Source organism: Urocitellus parryii, chromosome 8, assembly GCF_045843805.1.
Source record: "Urocitellus parryii isolate mUroPar1 chromosome 8, mUroPar1.hap1, whole genome shotgun sequence".
In the NCBI taxonomy this organism is placed as follows: domain Eukaryota; kingdom Metazoa; phylum Chordata; class Mammalia; order Rodentia; family Sciuridae; genus Urocitellus; species Urocitellus parryii.
The window spans coordinates 85,979,896-85,994,808 of NC_135538.1; the positions used below are offsets into that span (position 1 = coordinate 85,979,896).

At 41.4% G+C, this 14,913-nt stretch overlaps 1 protein-coding gene across 1 annotated transcript in view; it reads left to right on the forward strand.

The window, feature by feature from the left end:
* Positions 1 to 14,913, forward strand: part of B3gat2 (beta-1,3-glucuronyltransferase 2) — a 61,841-nt gene that overhangs the window by 29,540 nt on the left and 17,388 nt on the right. Inside the window, exon 2 of the mRNA XM_026391321.2 lies at positions 3,246 to 3,390. Coding sequence (XP_026247106.2) covers positions 3,246 to 3,390 — 145 coding nt within the window. The remainder of the gene's footprint in view (positions 1 to 3,245; positions 3,391 to 14,913) is intronic.

Here is a 14,913-nt window from a genome sequence, read left to right on the forward strand (position 1 = left end):
TTATAAAACAATTATAAGAATTAAACATGAGCCACAGACTGAGAGAAAACTACAAATTCTTGCCCATGTTTCACGCAGGCAATGGAAATGGGGCTCCCCTCCGTGGAATAGGCTGGCTGTGAAATAAAAGCTAAGAAAAATAGAATGATGAAAAAAAACCACAGGACACAGAAAATATTTTCAGAAAACAGAGGCAGGACAGGCTAGCAGATCATAGGAACTGAGCTTCTATATTAAAAACCAAAATGGAGCCCATGCTTGCTTGCTTTATATCAGGGGACATCAAAGGTCTTCCATAGAATGTTCTTCACCAGAAAGGATTATAGGTGGGCTGTCCAGTTCCCAATGGGTTATGCCCATCTCTGAAGCAACCAGGAGAGATCTTCCTAGAGAGGAAGATAAAGGTCATGTGCCTTGAGCAATCTATTGTGCGGAAGAGCCAGGTTAAACCTAAAAACTTCCTGGCTTCTTGCCCAGAGAAGATCCTCATGGGGTTTTCACGGATGGCTCCCCGCAATAAATCATATTTCTAGTAAAAGATTTGTATATAGAACATTTAAACAACACTGAAAGTTCAATAGTAAGAAAACAACCAATATTTAAAATGGGGGAAAATTCAAACAGACTTTTCACCAAAGAGATACAGGTGGCAGTAAGTACAATAAGATATTAAACATCATTAATCATCAGGAAAATGCAAATTAAAACCACGGTTGATAATACTGATACCTATTAGAATTGAAAAAATTGAAGACTTGCCATACCAACTGTTGATAAGGATGTGGAGGAAGTGGGGCTCTCATACACTGCTAATGGGAATGTGAAATGACACACACACTTTGGAAAATGAACTAGCAGTTTGTATAAAGTTAAATATGTGGTGCAGTCCTTTCACTCCTAGGTATTAATATTTAAAAATGAAACCCACATAGACTTGTATACAGATATTCATAGCAGATTGATCTCTAACGTACAAAAACTCAAAACAACCTACAGGTCCGTCAGCAGGTAGAACAAGCTGCTAACCATCCAATGGAGTACTGTTCTACAACACAAAGGAATGAACTATTGATACACGTTGCAAATGGATGAATCTTCATATTAATGATACTGAGGGAAAGAAGCCACACTTACACACACACACACACACACACACATATCACATGCTATATAATTACATTCATATAAAATTCTGGAAAATCCAAACATTGTAGCAAAAAGGAAATCAGTAGTTTCCTGGGGATGGGGCAGATGGGAAAGGACTGGAAGGATGGATTTACAAAGGTCACAGAAAGACTTCTGTGGGTACAGGATTTGTTAATTATCTTCACAGTGGTAATGGTTACAAGGTACGTATATATGTCAAAGTGTGCCAAACTTTACATTTAAAGTGTTCATTTTGTTCTGTATCCACATTTCTGAGGTCCCCAAGGTTATCCACTTGTTTGGAGATTTACTAGGACTCCCAGCACTCTGTGAATAATTGTACTCATGGCTAACGTTTACTGTAAACAACACAGAATACAAAGTGGATTAGGAAGAATAAAAACATGGGGCAGAATCTGTAGGAATCTGTGTACGGCTTCCTCTGTTCTCCCCTCCCTTGAGTGAGCAGGCAGAGCACACATTCCCTCCAGAAGCAGAAACCTAGCTACAGATGTGCAGTGTGTATGCCCAGGGAAACCAGTTTAAAACTTCAGAGTTCATGGGTTTTACTGAGAGCTGGTCATGTAGCTACCCCTTGCCTACCCAAATTTTTGATTTTAAAGAATAAGTGGGTGTTTAATACCCCAAATAGGCAAAATAGCCTTAGCAGCATAGGACGTGTTTCACAGGCAAGTTCCCCAGCTAAGGGCCAGCCTTGCAAATGGTCCTTTTAAAAAATGACAGTCGTGGGCCTGTACACTTTTTTTTTTTTTTAGTCTGTACCTCAGTAAAGCTTTTTTTTCTAATTATAAAATTTAGAATTTGCATAAGACAGTTGTGATTAATTTATTGAAAAAGTGATAGAAATATAAAAATAGTAGTTTCAGATTTGAGGAAGACCAGTGCAATGAGACCCTTCTTTACCTGAAACACTTCAGGCCCTTAAAATCTACTGGAATAAGGTAGGACATTAAGCTTAAGTGAAATTGGGGGTGCTTAGCTAGTGGGAGCTTCTAATTACTTTCTAATAGCACGACTTCTGTTCCAGTTGTGTTTGAAAATCTTTCCCAGCATATCACTATTCTTCATTTCATTAAAAATTTGATAATCGGTATTTTAACCCTGGGTTACCCAATCGTGGTGTCCCAGTTCAATTTTATAGCAAATAAAAGATAAAGCGCTGGTGTCAAAATTATAATTACCTCAACAGCAGGAGTTGTTTTTTGATGGCCATGGGCTCCAGCATGCTATGCATTTGCCCAAGGAAGAGTGCTAATTTGCATTCCAGTGCTGTGTGGGCTAGCAGAAGATGGCAATAGAGATGGTTTTCCTTGGAAATGCTGCCTGAAATTGACAAGCTTTCTTACGAACATTTCCCCTTAAAGAAGTACAGCAAATAATTTTCAGAGGAGGGTGTGTTAACTGGTATTCCACCATGCATAACCATGTGACAGGAAGAATATCAAATACTTCAACACCTGTGTGAGGCATTTATCTTCTCTACTTTGGCCTGACTGCCTTGAAAGGCAGGTAATTTTTTTTTTTTTTAAGGGTGTGTGTTTCTTTGTGTCACTGTGTAGGATGCCTACTGTCCTGGGTCTGGATCCCATTATTAATGTCCCAGCCAAGATGTCTGTGTATATACAGCTGTAAATTAAAAGAAAGGATATTCCCATGGCTCCTCTGAGTACAAGTTTTGCTCTTACTGAGTCGTGAAGTTCCCTGAAGGGGAAGTAAACCTTCTCCCTTCAGAAGATACGAAGTATTGTGTGAAAGATTCAACTTTGCAACAAATGGAAAATATTCAATAGCCTCAACTTAGCTTCAAGTAAGTGATTCAGGTATTGACACCTGCTTTCTATTAAGGCTTGAGCTTTAAACCAGCTGCATTTATACTAGTAGATGCTGAGGGCACTTAGTGGCCAGACCATAATGAATTGGGCTAGCATATGTACCCACGGAAGGCTTCTATTTAGAAACCTTCATCTTTTGAAATATGTACCACCAATCCCTCCGATTTCTTCTGTGTGGGTCATGTTCCCTTCCTTGCTGCTTTTCCCTAACAAAACTTAAAACACATCTCTTTCCCCCTTTTGTAGATGCGAACCACGCGTAAGGTTTCTGTCTGGCCAGTGGGCCTGGTTGGTGGTCGACGCTATGAACGTCCATTGGTGGAAAATGGAAAAGTCGTTGGTTGGTACACCGGCTGGAGAGCAGACAGGCCTTTTGCCATCGACATGGCAGGTGAGGAGTGTGATGGTGACGTTTGTTCCCGCCTGACTGCCCTTAGGATGCTTCCATTTACAACAGGCTCCATGAAAAGGAGGCTTTAAAAGCCCAATTTGGATAAAATCCTAGATCATAACATATTCAGCAGGTAAAATATTTAAACATTCAAGATAGGCTTTTTGGTTAGTTCATGTGGAGATTGATTTTGGAAGTGATATGAAAATGCTTATTCCTTTCCATTTTGCCACCTCTCTGACCCTTTATCTAACAAACATTTACAAGCCAGGTACTGGGTTGAGGATTGGGGTTTGGCGGTGAGAATCAGACCTGGCCCCTGTAAGCGGGAACCTTTTGGTGCCTCTCTCAAGAAGACTGATTCATACATTAAACACATACCAATTTTATTGATACCTTTAGTAATAAATTAAAATTGACAAGCCGTTTTAATGCTTATTGATAAATTTGATGCCTTATTGATACATTCATTAAGTAGCTAAAATATAAAATGGATTACTAGTTTTTTAAGCATTTCTTAGCTTTGAGTATAGCTTTTTTTTTTAAAGAGAATTTTTTAATATTTTTAGTTTTCGGGGGACACAACGTCTTTATTTTATTTTTATTGTGGTGCTGAGGACTGAACCCAGCGCCTCACGCATGCCAGGCAAACGCACTACTGCTTGAGCCACATCCCCATCCCTTGAGTATAACTTTTATATTTTCATCCAAACCAACTAACTGAATTGAATCAGACCTTTAGTAGACCACAAGTTTTAAAATGCTATTTTATCATAAAGTGACTCATTTTCTAGAGGTTATATAAAATAATGCCTGTGATTATTGTGGAAGGTTGTAGTTTGGAATATGAGGCTGAGAATTGGGAAAAAAAATCTGACATCCGTAACCTGGAAGATGAAGGCAGAAAGTCTTCAAAAATTGATCTCATCCATCACCAGGGCTGCCTGTGTGTCAGCCTGTGCATGCCCAAAACTTTGTGTATATTTCCCAACCACAGTCAAAATCTCTGCTCAGAATTTTGATTGATGAAGGCTGTGCTGTGAACTGGATTCACCACTTTTATTCTGATGATACTATAAATGGAAGGGAGCAAGAGTTGAAGAATGCAAGGAGTAAGTTGGGGGCCAAGCTCTCGTGAATGGCTGGGTGCCACACTGCATCATGACAGAGGACGAAATAGGATGTCTTTACTTGGCATTTAACAGACATTTCCAGAGCACCTGTTTTTTGGGGAGTGTATATTGTGATCTTTGATCCCCAGGGCAGTCTACATCTCTTGCTCTTACCTGGTCACCCTCTGCCATGTCCTTCATGCCCTGACCTCTCCATCCCTCTCACAACCAAAGCCATACCCTTGGTTTTCATATAGCCCCACAGCTAGGCTGGCTTCTCAGCCAAAACATTTACTTGGAGGCAGATGGAGTAGCCCATGAGTCATATTTGGAAAGTCTGATGACTCTCGAAAGAGGCCTTTCCAGCCTAGTCTGAGTCTATAGTTCTTAAAATATAAGGCTGATCATAATGTGTCTTTTGAAAATTGAGCCTCTGGCTTGACTGCAGATAGCCTTGGGCAGAAAATTTAGAGAACATTAGTGTAAGTCTTTCTACTTCCCTGGGATTTAGTGTCCTGTGTGAAATAAGGAAATGGCATGAAATGACCACCAAGGTCTGCTAATAGATCCTTCCTCTTGCTAGTTTCCCACCTTGGAAAGAGCAAATACAATACAATATAAAGGAGTCAGTGGACAGATCTTTGGTCCTAATATTTCCTAAAGCGACCACAACCGCTATTATTGTTGTTGTTGTTGTTCCTCCTCCTCCTCCTCTTCCTCCTCCTCCTCCTCTTCCTCCTCCTCCTCCTCCTCTTCCTCCTCCTCCTCCTCCTCTTTTAATTTTTATTGTAATCATTACCACATATTACTTTGCTGTTTGAGATGGGATCTTACTACGTTTCCTGGCTGGTCTTGAACTTGTGGGTTCAAGTGATCCTTCTACCCTCAGCCTCAGTATCTGGGATTACAGATATGCACTACCACACTCAGCTTGCACATATTAATTTTGCAAATTAGTGGAATTTGTTGTGATATTTTCACCCATGTATGCATTGTGTATTGATTATGTCCAGTCACTTGTATTCTATGCTTAACTCCCTCCCTGCTCCCTTCTTTCTCCTTGCACTATCCCTAATAATCCCTCTTCTACATTCAGGTCATTTTTCTTTATTTCTTTTTAATTTTCACGTATGAAATGTATGATACTTGTCTTTCTGTGTCTAGCTTATTTTGCTTAACATGATGTCCTCTAGTTCCAAACATTTTCCTGCAAATGACAGGATTTTATTCTTCTTTACGAATAATACTCTATTGTGTATATTTACCATATTTTCTTTATCCATTCCACTATTGATAGAGACCTCAGTTGATTCCATATCTTGGCTATTGTGAATAGTGCCCCCAAAACATGGGTATGTAGGTAGGTATCTCTTTTTATGCTGACTTCATTTCCTTTGAATATGTAATCAGGGTTGGGATAGCTGGATCATATGGTGGATGTATTTTTAGTTTTTAAGGAATTTTGATACTGTTTTCTGCAGTGGTTAAACTAATTTACATTCCCACCAACAGTGTCTGAGTGTTTCTTTTTTCCACATCCTCACCAACATTTGTTATTTTTATGTTAGTTAGCCGTTCTAACTGAGGTGAGATGGTATCTTGTGGTTTTTATTTGCATTTCTCCAATAGCTAAAGATATTTTTTTCACATATTTATTGGTCTTTTATAGTTTCTCTTTTGAGAAGTATTTGTTCAGATCATTTGGTCATTTTTAATTGGATTACTTGTTTTTTGTTGTTGTAAAGTGTGAATTATTTATGTATTGTAGATATTAACCCTCTGTCAGATGAATAGCTAGCAAACATTTTCTCCCATTCTGTAGGTACACTCTTCACTCTATTGATTGTTTCCTTTGCTGTGCAGAATCTTTTTAGTTTGATGTGATCCCATTTGTCAACTTTTGCTTTTGCTTCCTATGAGTCTTGCCTGTACCAATATCTTGAAGTGTTTCTCTTATATTTCCTTTAGTAGTTCCAGAGTTTCATGTCTTGCATTAAAGTCTTTGGCCCACATTGAGTTGATTTTTTTGTGCTGGGTGAGGGATGGGGTCAAGTTTCTGTCTTGTATATGTGGGAAGTTTTCCTAGTACTATTTGTTAAAGAGGTTTGTTATCCATTGTATGTTTTGACACCTTGGTCAGCTGAAGTTGTGTGGATTTATTTATGGGCTCTCTATTCTGTTCCATTGGTCTATGGGCCTATTTTTACTCCAATACCATCATGGTTTTATGACTGTGGGTTTATAATATGTCTTAAAATCAGATATTGTGATGCCTCTAGCTTTGCACTTTTTGCTCAAGTTTGCTTTAACTATTCAAGGTCTTTTGCATTTCAATATGAATTTTAGGATTTTTTTCCCTAGTTTTATGAAGAACGTTATCAGTGTTTTGTTGGAGTACATTGAATCTGTAGAGTGCTTTGGGTACTATGGACATTTAATCGGTATTCTTCTAAACCATGAATTGTAAGTTCTTTCCATCTTTCAGTGTCATAATTTTCATTGGTCTTTTTACTTTTTAAATTAAGTTTATTCCTGCCTATGGTGTGTTTTGTTGTTTTGTTTTATTTCTGTGACTATTGTGAATGAGATTTCTTTCATGATTTTGTAGCAAATTTATTATTGGTGTATAGAAAAGCTATTTATTTTTGCATGCTCATTTTTTATCCCACTACTTAACTGAATTCCTTTATTAGTTCTAATACTCTTTTGGTGGGTCTTTAGGTTTTCCTATGTATAGAGTCATATCATCTGTGTGCCTTTTATTTCCTAATTGCTTTAGCTAAAATTTCTAGCAATATATTGAATAAGTGTAGTGAAATTGGACACCCTTATTTTGTTCTTGATCTTAGAAGAACTGCTTTCACTTTTTTCTCACTCAGTATGATGTTGACTATGGGTTTTTCATATACAACCTTTATTATGTTGAGGTATAGTCCTTCTTTAATACCTAAATTACCCAGGGCTTTTATTATGAAGGGATGTTGAATTTATCAAATATTTTTCTCTGTCTACAGTATGACATTTATTTTCTGTGTATCTCATATATTATATTTATTGATTTGTATGTGTCAAACCATCCTTGCATCCCTGGAATGAAACCAATTTGATAATGGCCTATCATGTTGATGTGCTATTGAATTCTATTTGCTAGTATTTTATCAAGGATCTTTTTAATATACTTTTTTATTTTTTTAGTCATAGATGAACACAGTATCTTTATTTTATTTATTTTCATGTGGTACTGAGGATTGAGGCCAGTGGCTCACATGTGCAAGGCAAGTGCTCCACTACTGAGCCACAACCCCAGCCCCTTATTGAGGATCTTTGCAATTGTGTTCATCAGGGATATTGGTCTATAGTTTTATTTTTATTGTGTCCTTGTGAGGTTTTGTAACAGGCTAATGTTGGCCATAGCCACAGTTTTTGTTTTGTTTTGTTTGTTTGGTACTGGGAATTGAACCCAGGGATGCTTTATCACTGAACTACACCCCCCAGCCCTTTTTATTCCTTTTTTTTTTTTTTTTTGAGACAGGGTCTTGCTAAGTTGCTAAGGTTGGTCTGAAACTTGCAATCCTCCTGCCTCAGCCTCCTGAGTCACCAGGATTGAAGGCATGTGCCACTGTGCCTGGCCCAAGCCTTGTTTTAACACAAACCCCAACACATTTCTCTTTACACATGGAACTTTGGCCCTAGGAGCAGAGTGCAGTTGGGTTTGGTAGTTGATTGGTGGATACACTACTCTGCCAACTCAGTGAGACCCTGGAATTTTCTACTAGAAGGCTCTAGAACAGCTCAGGTATCTGACAGCTGGCTAAAAGTGAAGCAGTCCATACCACATTTTTAGTTCCACTTTGAGGGCTGGGAATTACTTTCAAGTGATAGACTCATTTTGACCACTTCTAAGAAAATGTCAGAGAGAACCATTGCTTGAAAGAACTAAACTTGAGGTGATTTTCAGCCTAGTCTGAAGGTGTAGATTTTTAAAAATTTTGGAACTTAGTGACGAGATACTTATTTTGGATTCTCCATGTTTGCGTGCATGTTATTATCTAGGAGGCAGCAGGCAGGGCACTGTGCTCCATGAATGACTGTAGATACTGTTCCCTGTCAAGTTCCTGGCACACCGTAGGCCCTCCATTCCAGTAAAACCAGCTGGGTGTACTGTAACTCTGGCACAAATCACTTGGAGTTAGTAAAAACCCCACAAGTTAGAGGACCCAGATGCCGGCCACACTCGAGGGATGTCCAGGCCACCAGAATTTCTGAACAACTGATTATAAAGTTGATGCTTCCCATAGTTCCCTCAAATTTGATAAAACTTGCTAGACTCAGAAAGGCGCTGCACTTACCATTATAGTGGTATTGTAAAGGACCCAAATTAGAACTAGCCAGATCAAGAGGGCTAGTGGGGAGAGGGTAAGAGCAGGCCTTTGTGTCCTTTCCTCTTAAAAGTAGCCCCCCCAGCACATATACATGTTTTTGCAAACCAGGAAGCTCCAATTGACTTCCCTGTCCAGAGTTTTTATTGAATCTTCATTTTGTACAATGATCAATTAAGTCATTGGCTTTATGATTGAACTGAGTCTCCAGGTTTTCTCGGAGGTGTCCTGGTCCAAAATCCCAATCTTCTTGAATCCAGGGGTGCTCAACCACTGAGCCACATCCCCAGCTCTTTTATTTTTTATTTTGAGACTTATGTAGGGCCTCACTCAGTTGCTGAGGCTGGCTTTGTACTTGCAATCCTATTTCAGCTTCCTGAGCTGCTGGGATTCCAAGCCCAAAGTCCCAGACCTTTTTGAGGGGATTGCAGACCTCAGGGGCACTCAACCACTGAGCCACATCCCCAGGTCTATTTTGTGTTTTATTTAGAGACAAGGTCTCACTGAGTTGCTTAGTGCCTCACCATTGCTGAGGCTGGCTTTGAACTCATGATCCTCCTGTCTCAACCTCCTGAGCTGCTGGTATTACAGGCCTGGCCCCAAATCTGGACCTTCTAATTCCATGTTTGTTCTTTCTGGGGACCAGCCACCAACCTAAAGCTACTTAGGGGCCCACCCTGAGTCACCTCGTTAACATAACAAAATCACTCCTGTTACTGAGGACATTTCAAGGGTTTTTAAAGTTGCTTGCCAGGAATTCTGCCCAAATATCAGATTTTTTGTTTGTTTGTTTTTTTTTTGTTATACCATAGGCTCAGCAAGGGATAACTTTCACATCTGCATCTCTGTTTTACTGTTTTCATCCACAAAAGCAAAGGGACATTATATGATGTCACAGGTCACTTTCAGTTCTGTGGATTATTATTTTTGTGTGTGTGACTGGTAAAAATGAGATGTGATCAAAAAGTGATAAAACTGTTCCTCCTGTGTGGCTTCCTAAGGAGGAGGAGATATCTAGAAGGCCTCCTAGCTCTCTGTCCTGAAGTCCGTGGACATGTGTGTGTCACAGCCCCGAGGATGGAAGAGCTCACCCAGGAATGCTCACCTGGACCTCCTGGGTTGCCTCTGTAGGAACAGTCACTTACAGCGGCTGCAGGGGAGGAACCAGGGCAGGAAACATGGCCGGGCAAGGGGGTGTTGGGATGGATGTGGGACCACAGTAGCTGGGGAGAAGAGGTGGGTGAATCACAAATCCAGCTGTTAGATGTCTCATGAGGTGGAAGAGGAAGATCTTTGGGGAATGTGGAATTGGGAGAGACAGAAGCACATACTTGGCATCTCTGGGATGGTGGTGGCAAGACTATTCCCTGGGATAAGAGAGGATGTGAGAGAAGAAAGGGTCTAAATACAAGAGGAGTGAAAGGTCAGCAAAATTGTCAGAGAAAAGTCATTTCCACTAGAGCAAGAGGGAGAAGCTTGATCTGTGAAAGGGTAGAGAAGGTTCCATTTTGGTGAGACAGGGATTACAGAGGGTACTGTGGAAATTGAGGCTAGAAGGCCTACGGGGGGACTGTGGTGGGGAGAAGCGAGGTGGGTGACTCCAAGGTCCCTTCATCTTGAAGGGTGTGTGATTTTGGGCGAGTGAAAGGATCTACCCTGCTCGTACTCCTATTCCTGTCGAGGCTTAGCTTTTCCTACCATTTGACTCATCAGCATCTTTCTAGCTGTCTGTAGTTTTTCCTCTCTGGAGATTTAAAAGGCCCAAGAGCTTTGAGGGAAGTGAGCGGGTGGAAGGTGCTGGGCTGGGAGTGCCCAAGGAGACTAAGAGGTAGGAGGGCAGAGACAACTCCCCCAGGGAATGTGGCAGAAGGGATAAGAGCAGGAGACAGGGAGGATGAGGTTTTTGTTTTTCTTTAATAATGGGGGAGACAAATGATGCTTTAAGAGAGAAAAGTGACCCAAGTCCCAAAGAGGCAATATGGGGGATCAGAGCCTTTGATGGATAATTTCACCTGGGCAGAATCACCTGTTACTCCTGGATTACAGGTGAGAGCAGTAAGGAAACCAAGAAGTGGGCAGTTGTTGGGAGTCAACCCTCTGCCTGATGTTAATAGACAGGGAGAAGTGACATCCCAAATTCTACATAGCACAGGATTGCATTGACCCTGTGGGGAATTTACAGTCCCTGTCCCTGTACTTAGCAGAAAGAAAACAGAAACTATTAAGGTCATAGCACTGACTATACCATGAGGTAGCAAATGAGGTACAAATGGAATGTCTGGGGTTTACATTTAAGAGACCAGAACTGCCATGGGGCAGGTTCAGGAGAAGGGGGTAGCAGAGGTCATACTTGAGAGGCACCTTGAAATTTTTCAAGTAGGGACTAACACATTAGAATTGTATTTAAAAAAAAACAACACGTGGGCAGGTGTAGAATAAAGGCGGGGATGTCCAGAGGCTCCACGGCCATCTGGGGAGGGGTCATTGAGGCCAAGATAGGGAGGTGGGAGGTGAGAGGAGGCCTTAAATACCACAGCCCTTAGAAACATAAAATTTTAACAAGCCATTTCAGATTATACTCATAAATCAGCAGACATTTAGATTTTTTAACACCTTTTTTTGTTGTATGATATGATGATAACTGATGTGTTAAATTTAAGTTTGGTTTAGTTTTAATTGGTGTAATTTGTATTATCCTTTGAATGAAATTTACAGGCAGAAAAAAATAGTCATTTTGGATAATTAGAACAGTCTATTAATCAGAACACCAGTTATGCAAAAAAAAAAAAAAAGGAGTCTGTATGGCGGCGGGGGTGGGGGTGTGTGTCATAAAACCCTACTACTCTGGGTGCATTGGGGTCCTTTTCCTGGTGGAGAACTTGGAGTATGCAGGGACTGGAGATGAGGAGGAAGATGGCGATAGTATCTGCTATGTTCTTCCTTGTTCTCTGGTGTCCCCACTGTACCTCAAAGCAGAAAGAAGAGGAATCTTTCATGAATTTCTCAGCTGCCCCTTACTTATAGCTTTTCAGAGACTGCCATGCTCTGGGCTAGACAGCTCTACCTCTCTGTCACTGCCAGAGACTGGCGGGGGCCACCACCATCCAGATTTGCAGCCTTGGGGCTTCCAATCCCTTCAGTACATCCTGACCTCCCCCCCACACACACACAGATACTATGGGGTAAGCTTAGATGGCTTTCCTCAACTCAGCCCCATGCAGCCATCTTCCCAGGGAAGCCTTTGCTGACGTCCCAGATTGACAGCCCCGCCCCCATCAGGACTTGCCATATCTATATGCTCCTGTGCTTATGAGCCATAGTGCTTGCCACAGTGGCATGACGTCTGTGTCATTGTTGAAACTCCCCCACACACACTGGGATGCAGCCTCCATGTGGGCAGAAGCCATGACCCACCTTGTGCACGCTGTGCCTGATCCAGCAGGGACCCCAAACCCAGCCTCAGAAGGTTCTGAGCATTGCTCTGTTCTGGAGTACATTCCCAAAATGTACTTTTGAAAGGCTATTGCAAATGGTGACTGTGTGTGGAGAGGGCCAGGGCCGACGGATAATTCCATGAAGGTCACTGATGCTCTCCTGTGGGTTCTCTGCAAGGATGTAGAAATAATAGTGATACAGGGCTCCTTTGTCTTGATACTTGTCAACAAGAAATTTTGCCTGGGTTAATTTGGCAAACGCTTTCTTGACAGATGATACTGTGATAAGCTGAAAGCCAACTTGGATCAGAAGGCCATCTAAGCCCAAGGAGCAGAGTCAAAACTAATGATGTTTACTTTGCGTCATGAGTATAAACACTTCAAGAAAATGAAGTGACCTTTTTGTTCCTTTGGAGCCATTGGTAATTTAAGCCTGCTGTTTTCCATGCATGAATGTTCCATATAAGAAAGATTCAGTTATTCAGTGTTTTCAATAGAGTGACTTGATATATCATAGGGTGCCTTTTAATGTACCATAATAGGGGACCAACTTGGGACTTCACCTTTAGCTGCCAGAGGTGATAATCCTGTCCTGACAACTTGCAGAGCCACAAGGATGGTAGTGTGATGTTCTGGCCATAGGAAGCCTGTTGCTCATTTCGTATCCATCAAGGGGCCTTCTAAGGAATTGAAGGCAAGGTACACATCTAATATGTCACAGGTTCTGTGGTCACTGCTGTGTTGAATGGAGGTAAGGAGCACCTGTTCATCTTGGTGCTTATAATCAGGGAATTTTCCCTAGTATGGCTGGTGAGCGGGGAGAGCAAGGCAAAGGTAGAGTGGACAGGATCCATACAGCCTCTCCACCTTTTGTTTATGTATGTGTGTGGGGGTGCTGGGAATCAAGCCCAGGGCTTGCTAGGCAAGTGACCTATCACTGAACTATACCACTAGCCTTCCACAGAGCCCTTTAGTAGTTGCTGGGAAAATACATAAAAGGGGTTCCAGGATACCTTCCTCCTGCAATCTTAGTTGTTCTATATTTATGTGTTGGAATTCCCTTCAAGGCATCAATGAATAAACCATTCATTCAAGACTAAGAATTTTGAAAACCTGAAGTTTTCTTTGTATCACAGAAGTCTAGTAAATACATTTTGCTTGCTGAGTGTTTACCAGACATTTGTAGGCACTTTGTTCTTTCTCATTTAATTCTCACAAAACTCTGTCGGAGATTGCTAGATTTATTACCTTTAACTGTAAGGAGCCTGAGGTCTAGTGGTGCTAGTAGCTTGTCTGAGGTAGCACAGGGAGTAAGTGATTAACAGCTGCTCAAAGTTGGGCCAGTGCATCTGCAGCAATGGGCCACTTGGCTTGGCTTTGAATCTCAACTCACCCCCACCTCCAGCCAAAGGACCACATTGTTAATCTGAGCCTCTGTTTCTTCATCTACAGAATAGGGGAAATGAAATAAAATATTACAAAGCACCGACTACAACATTATAGATATTCAATGAGTGCTTCATCTTAATCAAGAAATGAGACCAGACTGTGACTTTGAACTCAACCAATTTTAATATTTTTTTTAGTTGTAGTTGGACACAATACCTTTATTTTATTTATTTGTTTTTATGGGGTTGTTGAGGATTGAACCCAGCACCTTGCATGTGCTAGGCGAACACTTCCGCTGAGCCTCTACCACTGTGCCACAGCCACAGCCCCTCAAATGATTTTAGATGGACAGCTTAAAGTTGTGTTTGATTACCCCAGAGGCCAGCATGGGCAGGGAACTGTGGGGCAAGAGGATCACTACCTTCACAAACAAAAGCACTGAGCTTTCAAAAGAAAAGACCACTTGTAACATTCAGATTCGCAAGGTATTTGGTAACAGCAGGCGTCCCATGTGTCCCTGTGAGTGAGGAAGTCTGTGTGGAGCACATGCACGTATTCATTGTACAAATTACTAGTGACATGTGAGGAAGGATTTAAAAGAATGATTCTCATTTTCTGATCAAGTCACAAAAGGGAAGAAATGTTTTTTTTCTCCAACCTGACTTTCCTGAGAGCATCAGCAGATACACTTTTCATCTTGAATTTGTTATACAGAGGTAGACAGTTTATTCGAGTAAATAGGATTAAGGGCTGTGTCTCTGCACAGGTAACCTGGGGGCTGGCACACATGCCAATTTCTTGGCCCATGAATTCTGACTGTCATACCTCTCTGCACTGGCTTCCGAAGTTAACGTTACCCCAAGTTCTTCAGGGCTACCTGAGCAGCCAAGGTTACCCCAGTCGCAATCTGTGCTTCAGTCTCCACCTCATCCACCATTGCCAACTGCAGGGGCAGCCCCCATTGCCCTAAGCTGATGGTCTTAAGATCAGTAAGAGTGACACATGCTGCCGTCCAGCTCAGAATATAGAATGTTACTTTGTCTCCCATGTTCGCCTGCCTAATTTCTAGTCTCCCTTCACATGGCATCAGTGATGCAGGAGTCTCTTTCTCTGGAAACTCTTTCCTGATTTTCTGTCCTCCTTAGATGCCCCTCCCACTTGTTCCCCTCAGAACCCTGCCCTTGTGCATATGACCACGAGGTGGCGCTC